Below are 27,100 nucleotides of genomic sequence, written 5' to 3'. Positions count from 1 at the left end.
GCAAATTTATTTTCCTGGAGAGTAAAAAAAAGTATTGTTCTGGTGCCAAGTGGTGTGAATGGATGACTCATCTTTAGTGGGGCAGAGTGGGCTGGGGTGAGGAAAGGTCTGAGATATGTGTATGAAAGGAAAAGTGGGTCTGTGCTAAAAATGAGCAAAGCAAGAGGGAACTGTGAGTTTCCTTAGAAATCTGAAGGGAACCCAGCAATTGTTGGAGTGTTAATGATATGGCAACTCCACTTGCTCTTTTTCCAGTGATGTATTTACAAAGCAGCAGAACCCTTCATAGGTGCAGGCACCCCTGAAACTTCTCACTGTTGAGAGCAAATGCATAACACCATTCATGAAGACCTACTTGTGGTGGTGTTGCTGGCAGCTGCTTGAAGTATAGCTAGACAGATGTTTTTTCATAGGGCACACCATAATTTTAGGGCACTGTGTTCTCTATTATACTTCCACATTGCTCAAACTTGATCAGTCAACTTGATCAGTAACTCTGACAGACCCATTTTAAGAGGAAGGAAAGGGCTGGATGTAATTCTAGAACTGCAATATTTTTATTCAATGCACATACAACATAATTTTAACCATGTATCTGGTCATAATACTCACTGAATTTAACTAGGAAATTTAGGATGTAACTGGGTTGTTCCATTCTATGCAGATTTACTCAGAAAAAAAGAGGAATTTAATGCCATTTCCCTAAGAATGCTCAGTGGGACTTACTGGAAAGTAAGCTTTTACAGCTCTGATGTTTTACAGCGCAATTATCAACAACTGTACGCTGTAGTAAATCCCACTGAACTTGATAGGATGTCCTGCCTGGAAGTAGGGTACGATTGCAACTTTTATTTATGCATTCTCTGAAATGTTGAAGGATGTTCTATCAAAGATGTGTCAATATGCTTAATTCAGAAGAACTAGCTCAATATCTTAAAGTTTGCATTAACAGTTATAATCTAGATCGTTGCAGAAAATAAACATATGCATGCATTGCTTTCTTAAAGTCAAATTATCATTTTTTAAATATTTGACACAATAAGGATTTGAATTCAACAAGCTGCTCAAATGAAGATAAAGCCATTTGCACCCAGAGACTATGATTGTCTATGTGGAATAGGATTTTGGATTTTGTGATGTCAGTTGCACATTAGCTGTATTCACACTGTGAATAATTTCTATCAATTTCCCACAGCTGGGCAGCAGGCTAAATGGAATATGTACTTGTCCTAATGATTTAATCTGCCTTTCACAATTTGTGGTTACTCATAGGCCACATTAAATAAGCAGCTAGACAGCAAAAAGATTTCCCTGGAGGTCTGGCATTTAAACTAGGGAAACACGATTTTTACAGCAATTATGTAAATACTGACAGACCTGTGAGAAATAGCGTAAAAGAAATACAGACACAGACAATACGTTATAGGACCCATACACTTTATTTACAGTTTCACATTCTATCTTGTTTGCATATTTCTAAATATATTCTGCATTTACAATACTCAAACAGGTTTTCCATGTGATGTGGGAGCAGTGCTGCTTTATTTACCAATAATATATCCCAGACTCCTGTAAACATTTTGTAAAGTTTGTTGTAATGGTTACCCACAAGCACAAAAAATACATACATGCACAGAAATGTTGACATAAAATGACTTTTGGGCCCTAAGCATGATATCAGTGCACCCACATTTCAAGATTGTCTTAACTCCTCAGGCAATGTAACTCCAACATGAAGTATCAAGGTATGAATAACTGCCCTTTCCAGATTTTGCACCCTCTCTGTGACAAGTCTCTTCTTCTTCCATCTACATCTTGCATTATTTCTCTGAGAATATCTGGTACCTACTGCTTCTGATTGTGGCTCTGATTGTACTTATCCCTTGGAAAATACTTTGGTGCACAGACTAGCATGGAATACAAAGGAACAAGGAATTAAAGTTTTTAAAGTATTGCTGTTTAGTAGCTAAGCTTGTTGAACAGTGATTGCCCTTCTTAACCCATCAAATTGGATGAATTAAGCTGAATTGTTTTAAGGACCTGCCAGCATATCTGCATAGCTCTTTTCATGAGCTTGGTAGTTGCTTGGTCCTTGCTAGCCCAGCAAATCTGGATGGCACTTCATTAAAAAAAAAGTCCTTAACTCTTCAAGTTCTTTTCAAGTATTCTTTTTCACAAATGACATGAATAGGCAACAGTAATGTTAGAAAAGGAAATCTTCTAATGGTTCACAATTATGAGGAATTCTGCTCAATCCATAGTGGCATATAGCATCATTTGAGCTTTCCTTAGCAAACTGCCCTTTTTATTGCTGTAGTAGCTGGGAGGGCTTCCTACTATCAGCCCAATGTACAAGTTCTGCAGTTTAAAATCAAGACGGCTTTTTCAATTCAGCAGTTGTCATTCTCCCATGGGTATACTCTGGATAATTTTAATTAAGTTTTCTAGACCAAAAATATAGCCAAGATCTGGTCCCTCATACCTTGAGTCTTTGTAGGTTGTGTGAGCAAAGTCTATCATGCGAACATCAACTTTAGGATGGCTATTTCCATGTGAAGCAGAGCAGCCTATGTTCTGATAACGCCCCTGAAAGTCACTGTCTGAGGGCATTGTTTTGTCCAGTCCCTCATAGTTTATGAGAAGTGAGCTAGAGAAGAACCGGTAAGAATTCTGGTCTCTGATGACAGATAGCAGAGTATTCAGCTGAAACAGAACTGGTTCCACAAGGTCTGTTCTAAAACGTTTCCCATTGTGAAGGAACTGGCAGAGGGCTTGCTTGAAGCCATCTGGTGAAAGTTTCCGTCCGTAGTACTTATCCTTGCAAATATATTGGACGGTATCTGCCTGGTAAACCTTGAATTAAAAACAATAACAATCTACATTAGCCATCTATTTTGCAAATTGTAATTCGTTAAGTCCTTTTATGTAGCTCCTTCTGAAAGCCTCAACAGTACATTTTGAATGTGTGCGTTAGAAGCTTAATATATTTATCTTCATCTCTGCAAGGCAGAATTATAATGTCCTGCATAGATATGGGAATTGAAGTGTTGAGAAAGTACAAGCTGGGATCAAGGTTTTGCATTCATTTTAAGGCTATTTATTATATTTGTATAGTGTCTTTCTTTTCAAAGTCTCTGTAGTGTATTCTTTCAATAGACCAATGACGTACTTAGGCTGAGACAGTTACTGGTTTCCATGTTACCCAGCAATATTCATAGCTACTATATTATCTTTTAAAAATGTATATGGCAAAGAATTTAATCTAATAGTGCTTGATGGCAAAACAGATTTACACTCAGGCAATTCTGAAATTTTCTTTCACTTGCAACACTGATAGAAATGACTGCTTTACTATTACACAGCTGCAATTATTCAAAGCCATAGGAAAGCTTTCTGTTTTCCCACTAAGCAAGAATTCATTTTGTTGATGATTGTCTTTAGATCATTTGCTAAAGTGTCTCTCTCAATTAAAGTAGTTAATAGGAGGATTAAACCCTAAAATAAAATCTGCGGCTCTAACATGTTTACTTTGTATGAATTATACTTATTTTTTCAGTGGCAAAGAAGCTGTGGTTTAGCTTTCTCCAAGGTATAAGTGTAATTCAAATGCATTTAAATAATTGGACATTCCTTATCTGAATAGGGGACTCTAGTCATTGTATATTTGGGTCTCCATACACTTGTTTATCTCTGATACCAGATTATATTTTGTTGCTATTGCTATTAGATTAATAATAGCTGTTCTGTGGAGCGCTTGTTACTGATTTTCAACAGCATATGGTCTAATCTTTTGCCCAGAAGATTTCAGAAAAGTATATGTAACTTTTGCAATTTTTTTTTAAAAAACTATATTTAGGTCTGAAGAGGTATATTTTACTTTTATTCATCAGATAATTGTCTTCAATCAACAATCATTTCAGATATATCTTGTCTTTCTAAGCACAGACCTAGGCTAACACAGAGATGCTTGGATGGAAAACCATATTTTAATTTATTAATTTTTTCTCTTTTATTTACAATCAGTAAATTCATGGTACTCATTAATAGTAACACATGTAATTTTCAGAATAGATTTCTTCTCACCTGCATGCCACAGATGCGGACTCCAAGGGAGGCTGATGTACTCTGTTCACATTTCCTAATTTGGCGTGCTTTCTTCTCCTCTGATGCATCATCACCATGCTGCCTGATTCCCATCTTTAAGTCCAGAATGCATGGGTATTTATATTTGGATACAACATTTTCAAGCAACAGAAATTCTGGATATACTAGTTAAAGAAATAACTATTCTACTTAGATTTACTTTGCAATTTTCCTTCGTTAGTTTCCCTGTTTAGCTTCTTGTTTCCATTTCAGCTCATTCATCCTGGCAAGATTCTTGTGTCTCAGAGCTATCTGTCCATCATTTTCTTTCCCTGGTAAAGGTCAATGGAATATTTCCTCCTAGAGAGGTCAACAATCAATGCACAAAGGTTGATGGATAGTTTTAATTACATGGTTGGGCTTTCAGATAAGTTCTAGGAGGTGGGTATCATGGGCCATTGAATAGAATTTCTAAGTGCATGGTTTGTTTGTTTTTGTAAATTATAGCTGAAAAGACTTTCAGCACAAATTCAAATTTTGTCATGTCTCTTTGTAACATTCTAGTGGAAATGCAATCTTTTAAATACTGTGGAATCTGGATTATAGGAATGCAAAACTCTGAGTTGCTACACATCAGATATAAACAGCAAAACTCAAAATATATGAGATGCAAATTTTGTTTCCTGCAAATGTTTGCCAAAAATGTTATGACAAAACTTTTCTTATAGGAATATCTAGAAATAGGGTGTATAAACAAGGTTAACACTTTTAACTATTACTATAATAGAGAAACACAGCTGCCTTTCTGATAATTGTTAAATGTTAAATAAATTCAAATCTGCATTTTTTCCTGTTATAGGCAAATCCAGATCAAAATAATTGACAGTAAGTCTCATCGAGTTTAGAGTGTACATTACTGCAGTCTTGGTCCCTCTGAAATCAGTGTTTATCTAGATAACCAATATGTAATCTAGGTTTAAGATGTGGATTTTGTCGTTATCATATACACTTAAACATTTGATAAACTATCCCTTCTATGCTTATGTTTATTACATTACTAGTAACCTATAAAAAAGTACAAATTATCAGTTGTATATACAGTGTATACTGCAATGTTTAGCTAATTCAGAAAAAAGATACGATGAAGCTTATTCTCATTATACTTGGAAGACATGCGGTTTAGATGCTGTTTGTGGCAGTGCAATCCCCAGGGGTTAAAGCTGTTATTTTCTTTTCGGTTCCCATTGGCATCCTCCATAAGTGATGATGCATCTTGGTGGCACTGAAGATCTGTCTGCAGTAGTGCTTTCCCATGGCAGCTAGACCCAAAGGAATCTGATTAGCTTAATGTCCGAAAGGAAGATATGAGCAGTGTAAGTCTCAGCAATATATACTTGTTTCTAAATCCTTGTAATCTCAGCAGGAGTTTAGACATAATCTTAAACCCATTTAGTCAGAAGTGAGTTTCTGTGCAATTCAGATTGCAGTCTGACAGAGCAGTTCTGTACATTGCTTAGAAGTAAGCCCCACTGAGTTCAGTCTGACTTACTCTCAAGAATGTGGGAACTAAATTGCAGCCTTCATTGTGAGTTAGAATGCTAAGGATTGTAACCTGTCCAGTAGTAGCACTATTTACATATAGGTAATGCACACAGTTATCAGTTACTCATGACCAGCAATCAATTTTATGATTAATGAATATAGGCAATCTTTCTTTATTTTATAGTTTAAGAACAGTACAGTGAATCAACATTTTAATCTTGAATAAATCCCTCAAATTGTGCAAATAACTCAGACCTAGTCCAAAAGTACTCTTTTATATAAAAGGAAAATGTTCTTAAGCTTAAGATGCCTCTTCCCACTCTCCTGCCGATAAAAGGAAGAATAGATAGAAAAAACTCATCTGCCTCAATTACTATATTGGTGAAGCTGTCCAAGGGCAGTCTCAAGGTGTGTAAAATCTGTTTGTCATCTATTATCTTAGAGGGAGATAGGTATCTGGGCTGGAAACAGAGGCAATACAAGCAGGATTGAGATTGGCAATGGAAGAAAAAGTACAATATAAATCTAACAAATTATTTAAAAATATTCATACTAGTATAATTCTCTGTCAACTCAAAATGATTGGATAGCCCTAGAACCTATTAGTGGGGCAAGGCCCATAGTTAAATATGGGATTTTTGTCAGGAATTTAATGGATGGAAACCAGAAAATTAAGGTTTCTTCTTTTGTGCTGCATTGCTGGCTATAGATTGCTTACCTGCTTTCAATGACATTTGTAAGTGGGCTGTGATTCCATTTGACATGTGTGTGGTCTTTCTTGCTGGTGTTTGTTTGGTTGAGTTTCTGCCATATTGTCACTGAACACTCCTTTGAGCTGTTATCCAAGGAATTGTGGTTATCTATTTGTGGACAGGCTATGAGACTCAGATTTCCCATGCTGTTCTTCTTGAGATGTACAGATATTACACCTTTAAGTGGGAAAATGAATTGCATCAGTCTGGGAGAATTGATATGTAAATTCATATACATAAAATCCCATACAATCCCAGAAAAAGATTTTTTTTTCTAGTTTAACAAATGTTCACTGCTAATTTGAGAACCCTACATTCAGAGCAAATAAAAGAAACGGTAGTTCTCCATACACAGCACATAGTTAAACTATAGAACTGGTTGCCACAAGATGTGGTGATGACTACTACCTTGGATGATGTTAAAAGATCATAAACAAATTCATAGAAAGAAAGGTTAGCAATGACTAGTATTAGCTATGTGTATGTAATACAGATCCAATAACGGAAATGGCAAATCTTTTGATACAAATTTCTAGGGAACGTAATTAAGAGAACGCTACAGCTCTCAAGCCTTCTTATGAGTCTCCCATCATGTTCTGGTGGGCCACCATGGAAACAAGATGCTGCATTAGATAGCCTTTGATCAGATACAGCTTAACATTTGCTTAATGTTATTTGCTTAACATAATTTCAGAGCACATTTATGTGAGACATTGTAGAGGAGTATAGAGATGGCCTTGAAGAAAACTGATTGATTGATTGATTGATTAGGTGCCATCAAGTCAGTGTTGACTCTTAATGACCACATAGATTTTCTCCATCACAATCTGTCCCTAACCTGGTCCTACAGGCCTTTCAATGGTGCATACATCGCCACTGTAACTAAGTTCATATACCTTCCTTCTGGTCATCCTATTCTTCTCTTTCCCAGCATGAAAACCTTCTCCAGAGTGCTAGGTCTTCGCATAATGTGTCTTGGTGTTCTTCATCTTTGGTTGTATCTTTTCAAATTCTACCTTAATGACTTCTTCAACTTCATTTCACAGTTCCTCTGGTTCTCTATCAATGAGGTTCAAAGTGATTCCTGATGTTCTTGAAAATCCTGGGTCAAGATCATATTGTGGAAACTGGTTTGCTTTCTTCTTCTTCTTTAGCTTAACTTGGCACTTGCACATGAACAGTTTGTGATCTACAGTCAGCACCTGGCCATACTTTTGATGCTATAATTGAGCTGCTCTACAGTATCTCCTTTTAGGAATAGTGTGGTCAATTTGTTTCTTATGTACTCCATCTGGTGATGTCCATGTATTCAGGCATTGTTTTGGTTGTGTGAAAACAGTGTTAACTATGAAGAAATCATTGGAGTGACAGAAATTGGTAAATAATAAAATTCCTGCTTCATTTCAGTTTAATACTTGTCACATGTTTTCTTCAATCATTTTATATTTTCTATCCAAAACCACATGAATAGGAAATTTAAAGTGATTGAATTTGAAATGCAGCAACTATTAGGAAAACATTAACTTAGGCCGGGAAAGTGTGAGAAAGAAACTCAAGACTGCTTTGCCTTGACTCTGTTTGATATAAGAGGAAGGGAAGAAGAAATGCTGTCAGGTGTTCGAGATTCTGTTGTTATAGCCTATATCAGTAAAATAGAGTTCCCAGTATTTCATGTAGTATCTGTTTCCTGACCTGTTTTACCCTGAAGGTCTGACAGTTATATATTATTTTGGTGTGCTGCCATTCCTTTAAAGTATGTGGAGATGTCAACACATGAATGGGGGAGAATCAATCTCTGTCTTCTGTGTTGACATTGATCCAAAATTCCCTGCTGCATTCTCAAGCTCCAGAATTACAGGAGATTGGCAAGCAAATTAGACACTCCAGTGGCCTTATCCCTGTGTTGAAATGTAGAGTGTGTCAAATCCCCCTCTAAAGTAGAGAATGAAGTATACAAATTAAACTGTAGAGTGGGCAGATGAGACTAGAATAACCCCCTTTCTTAAAAACTGTTTTCCCTACCCATATTTTTTTCTTCCAGTATGATTCCCTGTCCTGCAATTTGGGTAAGGAGTGGAATTTAGAGGAATCTTGGCAAGAAAATGTTGTCTGTATTCTGATGGGATAGCCATCTTCACAGCACCAAAAAAGAAGACAGAAATGAACTATAATTTGCATAAAGTTTCCACAAGTTAAGATATATGTATAGATAAAAATTTAGAAACAATTACTGTAAATCAAATTGAAATATATTACATCTCACTGAATACTGGAGAAGACTATGACCAGGTGCTTAATCTGTTGCCCAGATAGTAACTGTTGGCTGGAGATTTCAAAATCCTTTATTGTTAAAACAAACTTGGACTACATAGCTCTTTAATTCCAGGACTGGCCTCTGTAAAAGAGAAGTTACGGCTATCCTATTCAGCACCCTATTCCTGCATTTCAAATTGATCCCAGTGCCCACTTCATAGCAATTTTGAAGTTATCTGATTACAAATTACAGATCTACTATTATATACAGTCTTCCCCTTGGTCTTCACTGTTGAGTGGCAAGAGAGCATGAGGCACCTTTAATTTTTCTCAGATGAGATAATGATCTTTTGAAATCAAAATCCAAATCAGGCAAAGAAGAAGATCACTTCTGATTTCACCCCAATGTAAGCTGTGATTAAGAAATAGTATGTAGCCTTATTATCTACTCTTAACCTTTCCTTTAGGTATCTAGTCTGCTGCTTTGCTTGTTCTAAAATAGAACAAGCCCTTTCCCACATTGCGACATTTGAGTAAACTGCCTTGCCTAAAAATAATATACCATGGAAAGTAAAAGTGGGGGCTGCCAGTTACCCAGAAAGTAGAATTCGTTGTTGAAATACTTTAGAAGAGGATCTTCCAAACATGACACAATCAAATTAGAACAGTCCTCTCATATGTTTATATCATTTCCCAAGTGCTGAAAGCTCAGAACAGTTCACTGGGTAATGGACTTGTATCATTCTCAATACTGCTTGCTTGGGCAGTAATTGCAAATTAAGGAGTTTTTTCACCTGCAATGTTGACCATAAACCAAAAAAATGGTAAAAGTGATTTTCTTAAAAAAAACCCCAAAACTATTTACTAAAAAAAAAAATCTGCTGTACTGCAGAATACATAATCTGTACTATGTGACAGATCAATCATTCAGTATATGTTTTTACCTTAAAAAGAGCACAGGGTGGTTGTTGTGGGGAAAATAGGAGGAAGGAGTATTAGGTATGTTCGCCGCCTTGAGTTATTTATAAAAATAATAAAGGTGGGATAAAAATAGGTAAATAAATAAATCCACATTTTTGTTTGTTACCACAATCCTATACAGGAATAGTGCAAGCAAAAATTATATTCTTTGTCCAAAGATGAAACAAATGTAATACAACAGAAGAAAGGGAGTAATGGAAGAGGCCAGACTACTTGCACAGATCAGATTATTACCTTGCCCATAAAGATACAGCTTCCTAGGATTTCTAATGAAAGAATAATGCCAAGCATTTTATGCTTCTGATTGCATGCATTCATAAAATGCATGAATTTATCTTTGTGGTGAAAAAAATATTGCAAACACTTTAAACTCTAGCATGTTCTGAAAGATACATTTTTTAAACCTTATTCAGTAATGCTTGGCTTGTTAAAAGTTCCATAAAAGCACCCAACTGCAAAATGCAGACAAGGTAAGAAGAGAGAGAGGTTAATACTTCTGTGGTCTCCTCTCTATGGCAAACATAGAGTGACTGTTTCACCAACAGTTCACCTATTGGTGAAACACAGGTATTGCAGATGGCTCTGGCTAGTGGCATCTTTGTTTTTCACATTCTATCACAGCACAGGAGTTGTCAGTCAATCACCCTGGCACTCCTGAGAATATTTAGTTCCATCTCTCTCCCATGCATTCTTTTCTGTTTTCTTTCCCCAAAGATGGTCAGCATTCCACAGCTGTTGAGTATGCCATGTCCATGATTAGGACATCATGTCCTCCCCATAACTATGGGTTTTCCCCTAAAAAATTTATTTCTGCAAAACTTTAGGATCCTCCAGCAGTGTCCATGAGGGGCGACAAAATTGGCAAGATGGCAAGCCTTGCCTCTTTTGAACTTGAACATGCTATTTCCCCCTCCCCTCAAGCCTTTTGATATTTCTCTCTTGTGCACACTGGAACCATTTGGGTAATCTACAGGCCTGCTCTGATGTCTGATCTTCAGAAATAGAATAGTAATCTTTCTGCCACTTGCCTTGAACACAGAGTGCTCTATATACTCTAGCTGAGTTCAAACAGTATGATCAGCCACAAAATGCATGTTTGACTTTGGATTAGCTTGTTGGGTGAACTAAGCCAATGTGGTCTTGAAAACCATGTTCATGGTTTAGTATAATATATGGACCCAGCCAAAAATGGCTTAGTCATCAAACCATAGTTGAGCAAAACCATGGTTAAATAAACAGGTATCCTGCAAGTCTGTTTCAGTTATGTAATATTTTGTCAGTAAGCTATGATTTGGGCTTAATGGATTTTTAAGATATAAAATTGCTGCGATTTCCAAAATGAGATAGATACCCCATAGTGAGAATAGGACAAGTTTGTGCCATTATATATCTCAGGGGTTCAGTAGTAAAGAAATTAATCTTATTGTGCACAGTCCAAAAGATTTCAAAGAACATTTCCTTCCCAGTTAGATAGTGCCACAAGCTTGCAAGCACTGTTACAGCAGAGAATTTGGGGCGGTATGTCTGAGTAAGCCTTAGATCTTTATGTTCAGTTTAGGTCTGCTACCGATTCATCCTGTACTGTTAAAATCCCCAGCTGCGGTAGACAAAGAAACTGCAGCTTCTCCCACTGGTTCTTCCATCAATACTTTCATCCAACCTGCTAAAAAGCAAAATGCGTACAAGATTGGGAGGGGGAAGTGGGTGAGGAATGAGTGGGAGAAATCACAGTTATTCAGTCATTTCCCACTTCCTACTTTCAAAAGGCATAGGACTAACTCTAAGTTGTGACAAGGCAACCCGTATTATGAAAAAAAGTTAATATTTATACCATATAATAAACAGTACTCTGTAATTCTATATTTCAGCCATGCTTCTCCTGTTGACTTAAATGGGGCTCACATGGCCAAGGTGTCAGACAATCCTTGACATATTTATCCCATTCCCAATAAAGCCTGGTGGGGACATAGTTGCAGCTCATAGTCTCCAATGACAGATTACTTTTGGGCATGGCTGGTGGATAAGGCATCTGACCTTTTGATGACACACCAATGATAGTGGGACACCTCTCAAGGATATCACAGATTCTACTTAGTAAGCATTGCATTTTCAATTCTAGCTCTAACTTCCTCTCAGCTGCTCCAACTGGGAGTCTTTTACATAGCATTGCTCTTTTAGGATTAGTCAGGTCCCCCTCAGCAACATGAGTTATTTGAAGCAGTGTCTGAATAATTCTAGGTTTTAGACTGGGAAGTCAGGGCAAAGCAAAGTTGCCAACTGACTATTTTTGATCTCTTGCTGTACCTTTATAAAAAAAAACCTGAATACTTTTCCCAATATGGAGATAAACATTATAATCTGCTAGGGTCTGTAGCTCAAACGTTTCAAGGGATAGAAGGGGCATGTAAGAAGGGGACAACTTTAGAACCAACAGCAGTTGTTAAGATGGTCTACAAACTAAATAGACCCACAGACACCAAATGTAGAAGCTGTGATGGAATATCAAACTTTTTCATTCCAAAAACTAGAATAACAATTGATATTCTCATTTTTATCAACAATTGACAAGAAATGGTATTTTTGTAGCCAATTTCCAAAGATAATTCATACACTAGAAGATGCCAGGGAATGTATCTATTGCTTTAAAATTTTATAGTAAAAAAGCTCCTGCATAGCAGCAGCATCTTATTCTACTAACTTTGTTTTGCCTGTATTTAACATTCATTACATTTTCCTAGCTCAGACGTTTCAAGATGTCCTAAACATCCGTTCTCACCTACTAGGAAATCTGGATGCTGTTCCTTTTCCCATCTGTTTAAACAAGACCAGGGAAAATACAGGACTATATCTGAAAGAATGCTCACCCAACATCTGGCATTTGTATTGCAGTGCTAAATGTATAAAAACGAAGAAGAAATATCTGTAACAAGGGTTTTTGTGTATCAGAGGGGTTTGGTGTGATAGTGTATCAATTCCACTGTCAGATTTAATCCCCCTAGTCTTTGGATCATATGACATCAAGATAGAGCTCTTCATATATTCCTCCTTCTTATGTCAGGCATGCTGAATCAGCTTCCTCTCCGCTCCTAAAAATGCTTGTTCTGGATGTACCTGAAGAGACAGGAGAAGGCGATTCTGACCCATGAATCAAGCTGTCTATTTTTGTGCTTTGCCCAAAAATTCAGATTCAATCCTGAATTGTCAGGTAGAAAGGCACATTCCATAGCTAAAGCAAAACAGTTTTAAAATAACCTAAATTTATGAGCTGGGATAGAATGACAAGTTCTGGAATGGGTTCTAAGAACCAGCCCAGACTGAGTCTTTAAAAGTCTGCAATAAATTCTGGTTTGTTTTTTATTAATGCTTTTTTGAAAAAAGGGCAAATCATTTTATTGATCAAATGTAAGCCAGTAGTAAAACCAGAATGCAACTAATATGAATGGATTAGAGTCCCTCCTAATCGCCCAGAGTCCCTCCTTGTGGGGGGAGATGGGCGGTGTTAAAAATTTGATAAATAAATTCTTATATATTAATGTAAAAGAAGGTCTCTTTCATATGTTCTAGGATATAAGGGAGCCACTTCCCAATTGCTTATCTTGAAAAGAAACATTTGGAGGTCTCTGATAGGTGAGGGACATCATAAGACCACTTCCTGCATAATTTCGTCTTGACCCAGAGGGTGGTAACTGAGTGGGAAAGAACTGAACAAGTGGACCTCCCCTTGTTCAGGCTTCCAAACTGTATTATTATGCAGTATGGATGAAGGGCTCATGCCGCTGCTGGCTGATGGAAAAAATTCAAAACTTGCAACATTAGGACCAAGTGAAATATTGCAAAGTTATAAGCTTTTGGATGTTCCAGGACTGTTCATCAGTTCATTGGAGAGAGACCACAGAACCAGAAAATGTTCTTATGGTGGTGTTTCCACATTGTGATAAGCCATAATGTAGTTTGGTTTTGAATAGCATCTTTTGAATAGCATCTTGGGTAAGCTTGGCCACTCTGTTTGGCAAACCATGAATTTTTTCAACAGACCTTGGCCTATTATGATGTGATAATCTTTCTACTAGCTTACCTTATGGTCTGTTCTTTTGTGTAGAACTAAAGGGATGCAATTAGCATACACTAATGTGAAAGACTAATCACTCAGTTGACGGCAACAGTCATTGGAAGGGTGGATGAGTTATGCAATTGCCACTTATTCCAAAGAAATGATCATAACATCTTATCCTATGCAGAGAACACTGAAAGTCTCCTATTGAGGGTATGTCTGGTGCTCCTGTGAAGCCAGTCCACTGGCGACAACTGCAATCTGGTAAAAACTCTTGGCCACTCCCAAGCTTTTGCCTCCCCCACATTTTAGGTGCAGCCTGAAGCATGCTTGCCTGCCATATATGCATCCCCCTAGCTCCCTTCTCCTCACAGGAGAGAAAATGAAAGGAATGTAGGCCAGGTGGCCTGTAATCCTTAAAGTAACCTTTCTCCTTCTATATGAAAAAAATAAATAAATCCTAGGGATAAGTCAGCAGAAGTGGGAAGAAAAACCCTGACATCATGATTTATATTTGGAAAGTACTATGGATACAGTGGAGAAAGTCAGGTAAAGTGAGAGTTGAGAAAGGCTTGTAAATAAAACAATGTCCCAGACTCCAATTAGCTTGTTGCAGCATAAACAATCAAGACTCTTGTGGCATCAAGATGTGCAGTATATGATTGTGGAATCCATCAACATATGCAACATAGTTTCAGTACATTTGCTTCTGCAGTGCTCAAATCTGTTCGGTTATGTACATGGCAATGGCAGGCAGAAGAGAATATTTACAGAAGATATGTTAGAAATATCTCAGCAATTCTTAGAAGCTGTTTTGCTGTGCGTCTATATAGCTCTGCTCCTGGGTGTGCATTTTTAAATGAATAGGTACATTTATTTACTGCCATGTGCAATATAAACCTGAACAAAACCTGGTTGAAAATAAGTCTCATCTCATAGTGAGCTCTACACTAGACAAGAAATTTTGGGAGAGAAGATGTTGCACAAAGGAAGGCATTTGTTTCAAGGTTGTCTAATTTGTACATACCGAAATTAATAAAAAGGCTGCTTTCTATGGAAATGGCATTCTGAAATAGTACTAGCTGGTATTAGACTTAAGTTGTGGTAGCTGGGCAAAGTTTGCCAAGTGACATCATTACATAATGGTTCCTAAACTACCACAAAACCTTCAGGATTTATAAATACATGCAACTCTATAAAAATATCTAACTCTGTAACTCCACTGGTGAATCCATGCCAAAAAGTATAGAGCTATTTCTGTTGACATCCAGCCTGAACGTTTGTTTTCTAGGAAAGCATTCAGATTCTTTCAAAGGTGATGTTTAAGGATATGTTGATATTAGGCCAGATGCTCTTTTTTTTTTTGGTGTGGCATACCCTAAGAAACTGTGGGTGAATAGTTAGTGAAATTTGTATTTCATTCTAGTATTCCTAATTTGGAATTCCACTGTAGGAAAACTAGATCCTCATTATAAAGGTATTAAATTTACAGCCATGTTCCACAGAATATCTGAAGCAAAATGAAGAAAAACTGTTCTTTCATATCTGTAGTTTCACACAGCTGCCTGACGAAGCATTCTACTTCCCAGCAAATGTATTTGTTGGGGACCTATTTGTTGTTAACACTCCAGCCTGCCCTTTGAAGTGGAAGCCTGAGTATTCCTGTGTGATATACTCTTGTGAAAGTGCATCAACCTATTTAAAATGGCAGCACTTTATGAAAATTCCTGCAGGGGTTTCTGCAGACATGAAATGCTTTCTTGCTAAAAGTAACAAAGCATATCCTGAAAAAGAAAAAGGGGGGTCCTTGTTCCTTTTTCGCCCACAAAAAACCTGTTGCCTGTGAGTGGTATCACAACAAGGATATCTCTGAATACATTCCACATGAAATTATCTGTGCAAGATTCATGTAAGTGAGCTGTTGATCGATAAAATTTGCACAACATGCCTGGATGAATTTATCTGCCATTGGGGAAAACCTTTTGGGGACACTAGTGGCCAGTAAAAAGAGAACAATAGCTGGAAAAAGAAAGAAGACAGGAAGAAAAATAATAATTTTTATAGATTAGTCCTACCATATCTAAGCTGCAGAAATTCAGATAACCATTAGATGATAGGGGGGGAAAAGATTTTTGTATGTTTTTGTTGCCATCTAGAGTCTCATCTGGACTCCTACAGGTCAGATGTGGTAGCTCTGCTACAGAGGCCTGGCATTTCAGACAACTTTTTGTTGGGAGCAAGAACTTGTGAAAAGACTTCAAGTTTCATAGCTTTTTCTGCAAAATTGTGGAAAGGGAGAGATTATATTTTTAAATACAAAGAACATCCCTAAAGTATGCACTATTTTTCAAGGGAAAATGAGCCACCTTGATGGTATCATGTTAATGGTAAGAGAATGAACAAAGAGATGTGGGAAGTGATTGTATATTCTAGTGAGCTCAGATAAGAACGCTTAAAATGCAGGCACTCTTTCAAAACCGCTCTCTGCTGGAAAAATGCCAGCCCAGCCCCAGGGGACAATTTTACGTTTAAATCTTGCCTCTTAGAAAGAAATGGGGTGGGAGGGGCTTTAATTGGGTCAGCCCATCTTCCATTGCTCCACAGCCAGGACAGAATGAACAATGGCTGAGGTGATGTGCATTCTGAATATATTAAAAAATTGGAGAGAATGGGAGAATATTTTTGGTTGAAGCAGCAATATTTCTTATTATATAATTCATACTGATGTTTTTGTTCCCTATCCCATTTTGAAAATTATTGACTGTAAGCTCTTTTTATATCTCAAAATGAGGTTTTCTCTTACACAGATGGGCTTGTTCCAAATTCTGAGTCTGCATGAATTGAATTTAGCAAAATTATGCAAAATTCTACTGCTGATTTGAAATGACCTGTGTTTAGACTATGGGTTTATTGACCTGGTTTGTACTTTTTAATTTATGTTTTGTTTTCCAGACCTTAAAGTCTATTAAGTAGCTAGGGCCCTAGTGTGGCTTCAGAAAAAATGTTAAACTTATAGAATGAGAAGTGTTTCTGCTGAAAATATTAATAACTGGATAGACAATCTTTCAGATAACCTGATTCCCAGTCATAACAAACTTAAGGTCCATCAGGCTGGCAGAAGACATTTATCTACTTTACTTTGTATGTGGAAACTGACCGGATAGGCAGCTGAATCTTACTCCCACATTGGCAGTGAGGTTCAGACTAGCAGCTTAGGCCTAGAAATGGAATGTGGGCCAGAGAGGTTGGAGAAGAACTGGCTTAACACACTCATAACCCTGAATCTTGGCAATCTTACTGCTATATTCTGCTCAAACTTGAATTTATGAATAGACTTTAAATGCAGCCCCCTACATAATACATTGCAGTCATCCAAATAATTACCATGCAATGGATCCAACCCAACCTCTACTGTTTTAAAGCTTGTTTGTGTTCTGTTTCTGTGTTATTTTTATTCTACCTTTTTTCTAAGGAGCCTATGACAGAATGCAAAGAAATCTTCTCACAGTCTTCCTGATAAAAGACACTTGTGGCTGAGAGATGATGAAATCCTGGAGCATGTGCGACTTCTTTGGAGCTTCAGCTCCAGATACCAGTGTCAAAATTAGATAAGATGTCTGGACTGGTATTATGTATCGATTGCCCAGCACTTCACTTTATGGTGTATCTACGCACACCAGGAAATGGGCAAGGATGAATATCATCTCATTAAGTCGTTTAAAGCTTATTATCATTTCATTTGCCACCCCGCTCATGCTTTTATTTGTAATTCCTTGAATATTGGCTCATCTTTCTAAGACAACTGGAAGCCCCACAACATCAAAGGGATATGCAAGGGTGGTTCCAGTCCAAGATCATTGTGCCTCCTGCATATGGAAAGGGCAATGATCAAAACCAGAGGGGGAGCTTCTCTGCAATTTAAGTCCTTCCCAGCCAAGTTTTTACGTAACAAATAACATGATTTAAAACAAATCAGACTATAAAAAATAATAACCTATGGAAAAATACTTTTTTTGGTTGCAGTTAGAGATTTTGCCCCCCCCCCCTTCCCATTACTAGTCATCTTTGGGCTTGTTCCCCCCCCCCCCCAGCCCAGTCTAGGAGGCAACATCTCATTATGGGAGGCATAATGTGCACAGATGGTCTCCTCAAATGGAAACAAAACATTACAAAGTCCAAATGGACTAACTTACAAACACATATTGCTGCTGCTGAAATATCTGCCACATCAGTGGAAAAAACTCTTAAATGAGGGGACTTTGGAGATCTTGTCTGTTGGTACTAAATTGGCTTCTTCTCCTATTTCTGTGTATTGGAAAAGAACTTCAGCTATCCCTTTTGTTTCCCCTTTTTCTGATGGGTATTCAATGTTTCCAACACCCGCCACCCGCCAAGTTGAGGCTGTAAAAATGGTAAAGCATTCTAACCATCTGGGATTGCAATCCCAACTGCAACTAGCTTTTAACCAACAGGAGTTTGTTCATCTGATGCAAAGCTAACATTAAAGCAACATTGGCTGCATCCTGACTGATAGGCACTAAAGTTTTTTTTATCCAGCCTCACCAAAATATAATGAGAATCGCCAGAATCAAACCTTATCCTAAAATAACTTCCATGCAATTATTTCCAGGGGCTGACAATTGGGCAACAGGATCCATGGTGTCATCTGTCATTTCAAATATCAAAGAAGTAATTCACTCCCTCACTTTCAACTTCATGTAAAAGACTCACTTTGCATCTATAATTGGTAAGACCACACAATATGTAATTCTTCTGTTTTCTTAGTCTGCGCAAACCCTACCTATTAGGAAGGTAGATTATCTAAACATTGGCATGTGCCATCTTCCATCACATACTCATTTTCCCCTGCATATAACGTATCTTAGCTTTATATTTGCAGGGTCTTAGACACAGTTCCACTGAAACTTGGAAGGTGTTTCCAGATGTGAGGCACTCAGACAACGACATATGGATAGAAATATGAAAAAATGACAAATGCTGTCTGGACTGTCCATAAAATTTGGTGACCAAGGCAGGGCAATTGCTTCCAGGGAGGCTTTTATAGAGCAACCTGAATCTCAAGGTCATCTTTCCTTACAAATACCAAGAAAGACATAACAGTCACTTTCTTGCTCTTGTCTCAGGTTTCATTCTTTTCACAAGCTGCTAACAACTGGCCTATATATATATTAATGGTTTTGAACAGCGTATCATTTCTCTGTGTGACGGGGTCTAGTAACTAACTATAGATGGTGAGGCCTGTTGCTTTCACTTCTCTTTCGGCAACCAGAGAAGAAGAGGTGGTATTCCTGATATATTTTTATAAGCATCATTCGCTAAGCACATGTCCTTAACCTCTCACTATTAACCTTGCAACATGATCGTTATTATATTTATTCAGAATCTACTGGCCCTTATTTCCAAATGGGTACATTCAAGATTTGAGTCTTAGTCCTACCTTTGTAATGAGGAGTGAACTGTTTCACTGCTGTTGGAAGAGATTCATAGAACCATCGTTCCTGGGAGACAAGGGGCTTGCAGACTGTGCAGTCATCATATTTCATCATACTCATATGTCCTCCAACCTGGTGGATGAATGGTTCCAGCAGGATTCCTTTCCTAGTTTCCCCAATATCCAGATTATTCTGCACCACCATGATGTAACCAGAGGTACTGGAGTCTTTTTCTGTACAATGTTGCTGGGTCTCAAATGGAGACACCCTCTAACTAGGATCAGAAGATGGCTTGAGGTTTTTATGCCAGCAAGTGAACTCAGCTATAAAGCATGTATACCTCCTGGCAGTTCAGTAATCCTTCCAGAACTTTTCTGCACCCTAGAGGATAAATTCAATAGCTGAGGGGAAGAGAAAAAAGCAAATGGTGTCATTCATCCTCCTGTAACACACACACTTATCCACTCCCTAGTGCAATTGTTACAACATATAACATTAAGTACCCTGGTCCATAACTTTGCACATGTTAAATGATTTCCTCACTTAGGGAAAAGTATTGTCTGGGCAGTATTGCCTGGGATTCCAGGCCTGAAAGATTAAAATGGATCCTACTTAGATTGCAGGGATAGCAGTAGCTGAGTAAAAAAAAAATGTGGAAAGTTAAGCTCGATGAGCTATCAGGTTAAGAGCTGCTCTGACAGCAGCCTAACTGGGCATTCCTACAGCCATCTAACACTAACCTATTAACATGGGACTCCTTCTCTCTCCTTGTTAAAGAGGATCCAGGTTGGGGGAAAAAAATACTTAATTTGTTTACCAGGGAGCTGCTCCCAACTAGCTTTTCAACCTTCATTCAGGGAGCCCAGGAGCAGAATGTTCCCTACCAAGAAAGTTATTAACATTGCTCTGTGAATAATAGTCTCTGGGCTTTAACAGTATGGTGTTAGCAAAAGGGATATTCACCCTTCTCTCGGGGAATCATTTTACCATCCATCTGTCCAGAAGACCCTTCAGGTCAGGACATTCCCTACTTCAGCACTAGGACTTGGAGAAGGGTTTTCTTTCTTCCTGTCCCTCCTGAAGTCACATCAGGGCATTTTATTTATTTTTTTTTTTTTGTGAATTCAAAATAAATTAAGCATATGTCCTGATGTCAGTTCAGGAGAAAGGAAGAAAAAAAAACACCTGTGGTTGTACCTCCATGTTGATGTAAAATGTCCTGATCTGATGGTTTCTTTAAAAAAGATAGATGGAGAGGAGGTGGGTTTCAACCTCCCCTCACTTCCTACAGCTTACTTGCCAAAGATTCAGGATTCATTCTCTTACCCTGTCTGTGTATACCATAGATATTCCTAACAGCTCCTCTGGAACTGACAACCCACTCAGTTCTGGTAGAGTCCTTCACTTTTGCACACATCACAACACGAAGACTGGGTTGACATTTCCCATTAGGTAATAATGTAGTTTTATGGACTGTGGCTGACAAAGATGGCTGTGGCCTACTCAACAAACTAAACAAGGTTTAGTGCAATATGTGAACCCAGCTATAGTTAAGCAATAGGTCAAGATGCCTTAACATAAAGTTGGTGCCATAAGAAACATTGCATTGTTATCTTTCAAGGTACACCCAGTACCTAAGGCATAGCCAATAAAGACTGTGATCATGCCCTACACATGTTGTGATTTTGTGGCTGAGGATGGTGGGTACTAGAGAGGGGGAGATACCCGCATTCTAATATGACCTGCCTTATACTAGTTTCTGAATAGAACTCTGAGGAAGGTCAGTAGAGCCAGGTAGGACCGTGGTACCGGCATCTTCATTTGGCTCAGGGTCTGGAGTAACAGCAGTATGTCTTTTGGCTCCATACTATCATTGATCCATTACAGGATGGGTAGCCTGCAAGCTGTTTCCAAGCCTATTTATTGTTGTCCCCAGTTTTAAGATTATGGCACTGAAATTTGACAGCAAACTGTTGAGCAACAACGTTACGTCTCCTGCCAATTTTCAGTGGGAAACTTCACACAAAAAGCAGTGTATTAGTCTAAACAGGTTTATATACCTAGAAAAATGTAAGAAACAAACAGGAAACAGGCAACCTCCCTCCCCCTGCCCCCCCAGCCATCTCTGCTTCTTCCAGCAACATTATTATGTCACTACCCTGCCCGCATATCCTTTGGCCACCAAAATAATCAAGAAAGATGCAGATAAGACTTAGAGGAACACATGGCAAAGAGTATTAAGACAAAAATCTTCAGGTTATTTAGAATAGGAAACTGGTTAGAATGATAGTTCGACAATTGGAGAATTACAGGAGTGCTAAAGGGGGATAAAGAAACAGCAGAGAAACTGAATGGAATTCTTTATTTCTCTCTTCACTGTGAAAGGTGTAGAACAGATGCCTGTGCCTCAGCTGGGTTTTCCAAGGGGAAAGCTGGACAACGGATACTAATAGTCATAAGGAGAGATTATGTTAGAAATTTGATGGACAAACTAAAGATAAATAAATCCCCAGGCCAGACAGTACTCACTCAAGAATTCTTAAAGAACATAAATATGAAATTGTTGACCTTTTCACAAAAATATGCAACTTCTCTTAAACCTCGGCATCTGTTACCAAGGTCTGAAACAGCCAGTGTGACCTAATTTGTTGAAAAGAGACTTATGGGTGATAAGGGAAATTATAAGCCAGTTATCCTCACATCTATTTTGAATTTGAAGTATTATTAAAGAGAACATAACCAAACATACAAGAACAAGCCTTGCTGAAAAGAACCCAATATGAGTTCTGCAAAAGTAAGTATTGTTTTGCTCGTCTTCTCAACTTTTTTTTTTGAGGGCATCAATAAGCATGTAGAGAAGGTGTTACTGTATGCTTAGATTTTCAAAAACAAAATCATTCACCATAGCAAAATCAGTTGTTATGGAATAAAAGGAGAGATGCCATCATGTCTTGCCATTAGGATTAGAAAAACAGGAAACAAGAGAGTAGGAATATATAGGTAACACTGGTGAGATGGGCATAATGGAACTGATACTTTTAAACTTGTATGTAAACTGTGAAGACCTTTGAAAGGGTGTCTCCAAACTTGGTGACTGTGCATCAAAATGGCAAATGCAATTCAGGGTAAACAAGAGTAAAGTGATGGACTGTGGGACAAAAAAGCTCCCAGACTTCATATATAAGTTAATGGGAACTGAACTGGCAGAGCCTAATCAGGAAAGGGATTTTGCAGTCAGGATGGACAGCATAATTGAAAATGTCAACCCATATGCAGCTGCTGTAAAAAAGGCAAATTCCATGCTTGGAATCTTTAGAAGGGAATTGAAGATAGAATTGCCAGTACAATACTTCTCTTAAATAACACTGAGGTGAGATCATGCTTGGAGTATTATGTACCAGACCTATGAGACATTATGTTTTCAGTTTGGAAGACAAGAGATAAACATCATCCAAATGCTAGAAAAAATGCTGATTTTAACTAGCAGAGAACAAGGGTGTATGCAGTTAATTCTGGATGTGTGCTGCACGGTGGCTTTTTACTTATAGTATTTAAACAGTAAAATTGCGAGCTTGCAAGTGTTTTACATTAAACTTTAAATTTAAATTTAATTTAATTTAAGCACAAACTGGAAGAAAGTTCAGTTAGAATCAAGGCAAGCGGTTTCCAAATAAATGTGCCATTTCAACATTTCATAAACTTTTTTAAAAAATGGTTTTGCTGACCTTACAGGAGGCCACATGCAGACTGGGGCAAGTCTGCAACTATGAAGAAATTTCAGCAAATAGTATCTATTAAAACACTCTCTGATAACAACAGCAAAGGAAGCAGTAGTCCTTCTGTATATTTGGACATTCTAATCCTTCTACTGCACAAAATTCTTGTTCTTCATTCCTGTCCTCATAGAGTCTAAGGATAGACTAGAAACCATCATGTGAAACAAATGCAAACTTTTCCTCAGTGCTATTAAATGGTAGCAGCTCATTTGGCCATAGGTTGAAATAATGTAAGTGGCTTAATTATTTTATACATGGCAATGGGCCTAAGCTTACAACTTCTTAAAAAAGAGCTGGGCTGTGCATGTGTGTGTTCAGTTTGGACAACAGTTGATTGGATTCCTCTGAATTTCTGAAGGTATGCAATTTCCAAACTTCATTGACTGAATCAGTGACTAGCAGTTCTGGGAAGCTAATGAACCTGCTTAGCTTCTTCCTTTTGTCCTGTGTGGGCTCTTCTACAGGCTACGGGACTGATTTCTGCTCATAAATTCAAAGGAATCATAATAATTTGATTTTCAGGCAAGGAGAACCAGCACCATCCTTTCACACCCTATACAAACTGCCTATATTGATTGTGAATGTATTAATGACACCCTCTTTGGAACTAGACTGCCCACTGTGTAATGTGGCTGCTGCAGATGCACTAAACACAATACTAGCACTCGTTATTGTGAGATGGTTAATTTTAACAGAAACATTGCAAACAAACTGTGCTATTTCCGAATGAAACAAGATTGATGGTCAGTACTGGCTGCTCACTGACCATTGTATTCAATGGCAAATGCAGAATTATCATTTTGGAGGCTGCAAAGCAATTTTGTCTGGCTTAGGGGTCAAATGTAATTACCACTGTAGTCAGATTTTTAGAAAATGTTACTCCCAAGAGTAACTTTAACTGGACTGTTACACATTCACGTTCCTTCCTGAAAAGCTCCAATTTTTAAGAGCATGCAGAGTAACACTGAGAAAAGGAAACCAAGCTCTAGCTCCAGACGTCTAAAAATAGTTGACTGGTGCAATCTGCTGACTGTTCCTCTGTGTAATTCAGTTTCCCATTACAGCCACAGAGTTATATATACGCAGAAGGCTCCCTGTTGATTTATACCTGCATTACTTAATGTCTGATCAACAGCTGCTTGTAGATAGAGGGGAAATATGCTTAATTTTAGCAGACTCTTTACATATTTCCATGTGGCTGTTTCGTGCATGATGACTAGATGCTGCATTATCCTTCCGTGTATTTCTAAATCTGCTTTTGCTCCTCTTCCCTCATCTAAAAGAATAACTATCCTTGGTGACAAGAGCATTGCAAATGAAAAGCTCCATTCTCTGCAAGGAGCCAGGTTTCAGCATTGATGCCATAAATCCTTGTTTGCACAAACCCTGAGCCCTTTTAATCTTGCATTTCCTTTCCTGAAAGAATATGATGTTCATAAAGTTTATAGCTAGTCCCAGCATCCCTCATGTACATGAAGCAAAGAAAGATACCATTTGTTTCACTGAAAGATTTATATGACTGCTTTGCAAAGCTGGAGGATTGCAGAAAAGATGGGAGTCACATTTTCCTGGATTGATTGGCCATTAAGATGCTCTGTCTCTTGCCAGGCTTTTGGAATAATGGGGGTGAGATCAGGTGTGCATGGCAGCACTAGTGCTTGATGTGCATTTAGTAAATATTCTATGGCTATCCTTTGTTATTTCCTTTTTTAATTATTTTTTTATAAAAGGTATAAGCCACAACTTTTCTAAGTTTGGATTCCAGGATGGTATGCATCAGATCTAAATATTCAGTGCAATAATTATATATCAGAAAGTTTTAATCAGAATACATATTTGGCTAAGCCCAGCCAGGTGGCAGCAGCTAGCCAACTTTGTCTGTTCTTGAAAAGCTAAATGGAATCAAATTTGGTTAGCATATGGATGGGAGGCCACAAGGAAAACCCAGGGTAATAAGATAGATGGGGAAGTAAAAAACAAGAACAAACATCCTGGAAGAAGGCCATAGCAAACACTTTTGTTGCCAAAAAGCTACATAGATAAGTCTACATAGTCACCAGGAGTCAAGCTTGACTCAAAGGAGGCATTTGACAGGGTGTGGCTCTGAATCATATTTCCCTGTGAATACTTGTCTAAGCAATCTTTCAGCCAGGTAAAAGCACCTGGCTTTAATATTTTCCTTGCAGTGTAGATTTGGGCCAATTCTTTTCAGAACTGGCTTTCAAAACCCAGCTGAATCAAAGAATATTCTGGAAATCTGCTTCTGATTCAGAGACACAAATACAGTAATTGCTTTCTCCCAACCCTGAAGAGGTTGAGCATGTGGCCTAGAACAGTGCTTCTCAACCTTGTCAACTTGAAGATGTGTGGACTTCAACTTCCTGAATTCCTTAGCCACACATCTTCAAGTTGACAAGGTTGACAAACACTGGCCTAGAATGATCTGGAAGATGCCCCTTGGTTTTGTGCAAGGTGTCCAGGGAGAAGGCAAACCTGTGTTCCTTTCTCCATTGTTTTCCACAGTGCTTTTATTAAAGCAAGCTGTGGTCCGAATTTAGTGGTGGCATCATACCCAAACAAACACAAGAGATGAGGGCACTGATGAGGCAAAGGGAATTTCCAGGAGCAGACAAGAACTTTGAACTTCATGATAAATTTCAAAAATAAAAAATAAAAATATACTTCTCTCTACCATCAAAGCTTAAACATACATTCCTTTGAAGCTGAACCCATGGGGAGTACCAGTGTTTATTTTCAGATAAGCATGCTTATCATTTTATTTATTTATTTATTTATTTAGCTTCTTATACTGCCAACTCCTGAAGTCTCTCTGTGGTTTACATTTGCAGCTGTATTTTAATTTTGCACTGATGATTTTGTCAAAGCAGGGAAGTGGGAGTGAAGAAATTACATGTTTGCAGAGGGTGCCTGCCCTTCACTAGCCTCTAGCAGCTCATCTGTCAGAAATATTTTGGTAGGACTAGGAGACTAATGTACACTGTTCTTGGTAATTGCTTCAGGTTTATATTTGGCTGACTAGTGGGAGCTTTTTCCTGTAATGTATCAAATCCCATTTGATTTCAAAGGCTATGACTATTTTACTAGGATTATCAAAAAGCATTTAAAAAGGATGGAGAAAACCTTTCCAAAACTACATCACTCAGGAAGGGTTAGTGTTTTAATGGAATAAGCTGACCACTGACCATATAAAAATAATTCATTTCCTCTCTATGCTTACAGCAACATTCAGGTCAGGATCTGGAAAGGGAAAAAACCTACAACCACAGAAGACACTGAGTTTTGTACTTATCCAAAGCAGTTCTTCACAGTCTCTTGGCCTTTTCAGTCATATCCTTCCAGATGTGCTGGACTTCATCGACCTTAATTACTATTTCTAGCCAGTTGAATCAGCTATGAGAGCTCAAGGTTTGAAAGTCAGCTCATTGGAGAAAATTGATTTAGCAAATCCTAAAGGCTGGCTAGTTATCTTAATTAGTTTGTAATAGAAATCATAACATTTTACACAGCCATCTCTAGGGAGAATTTATTATTCAGGCCTCTGGATTAATTTCATCCCTCATCACCCATACCAGCCCTGCTCCTTCCTGATCCAAATGGAAAAGGTAGTTTAAAGTTTAAAGATCAGCTCCAATAGACCATGTTTCCAGAATCAAATGGGAGAGTTTTCCTTAGAGTTTTAAAAAAATGATGAATACAGACCAATCCCATTAAAAACAGTTACTCACCTAGCTGCTCCTTTGCTGATAGTCATTGCATGCATGGACGCCAGTGGTTTTGTGAGTATCTCACAATCAGCAGGAATATGAATCCGCTTGGTTGCTTTGCAGCATGGCAGTCTTGCTAGGTTGTGTAGTCTTAGTGTGTGAGCTGCGAGTAGGAGAGGAAAAGGAACATGGACCATCACCTGACCTTCTTAGACATTCTTGGCAGGCATGTGTTATGCTCAGCCAACAGCTGATGCAATTGGACTGTAGGGGTTAAATGGAGACACGAGGAAAGAGAAAAACACCTATGACACTGAAGGAAACAAAACTGTGATTGTGGGCTGCCTCATCCATTTTGCTGTCTCAGGACAAACCAAAGGTCCACTGAATTGGTGCATGAGAAGCCATGACAGTCACTTGCCTCTGTGTGGGAGCATGTATCAGTATTTTTCACAGCAAGTAGCAGCACCATCTTCAATGCTTC

General features: G+C 38.1%; 1 protein-coding gene across 2 annotated transcripts; it reads right to left on the bottom strand.

Moving 5' to 3' along the window:
- Positions 1 to 1,428: 1,428 nt before the first annotated feature.
- Positions 1,429 to 26,754, bottom strand: IP6K3 (inositol hexakisphosphate kinase 3). Of its 2 annotated transcripts, XM_063300100.1 has the most exons (6): positions 26,638 to 26,754; positions 19,121 to 19,516; positions 6,344 to 6,554; positions 5,224 to 5,402; positions 4,084 to 4,259; positions 1,429 to 2,853 (listed from the first exon to the last, which is right to left on the bottom strand). In XM_063300100.1, the coding sequence occupies exons 2-6, from the start codon at positions 19,317 to 19,319 to the stop codon at positions 2,401 to 2,403; spliced, it is 1,218 nt and encodes a 405-aa protein (XP_063156170.1). In that variant the 5' UTR covers positions 19,320 to 19,516; positions 26,638 to 26,754; the 3' UTR covers positions 1,429 to 2,400. The 2 variants fall into 2 exon arrangements, with proteins under 2 accessions (XP_063156170.1, XP_063156171.1); XM_063300101.1 differs by lacking the exons at positions 6,344 to 6,554; positions 26,638 to 26,754 and having other exon boundaries at positions 19,121 to 19,209.
- Positions 26,755 to 27,100: the final 346 nt, after the last annotated feature.

The sequence above is a fragment of the Candoia aspera genome, chromosome 3, assembly GCF_035149785.1.
Source record: "Candoia aspera isolate rCanAsp1 chromosome 3, rCanAsp1.hap2, whole genome shotgun sequence".
Taxonomy (NCBI): Eukaryota; Metazoa; Chordata; class Lepidosauria; order Squamata; family Boidae; genus Candoia; species Candoia aspera.
Note: the sequence above shows the minus strand (reverse complement) of the source record. Positions and strands in the feature narration are given on the sequence as shown.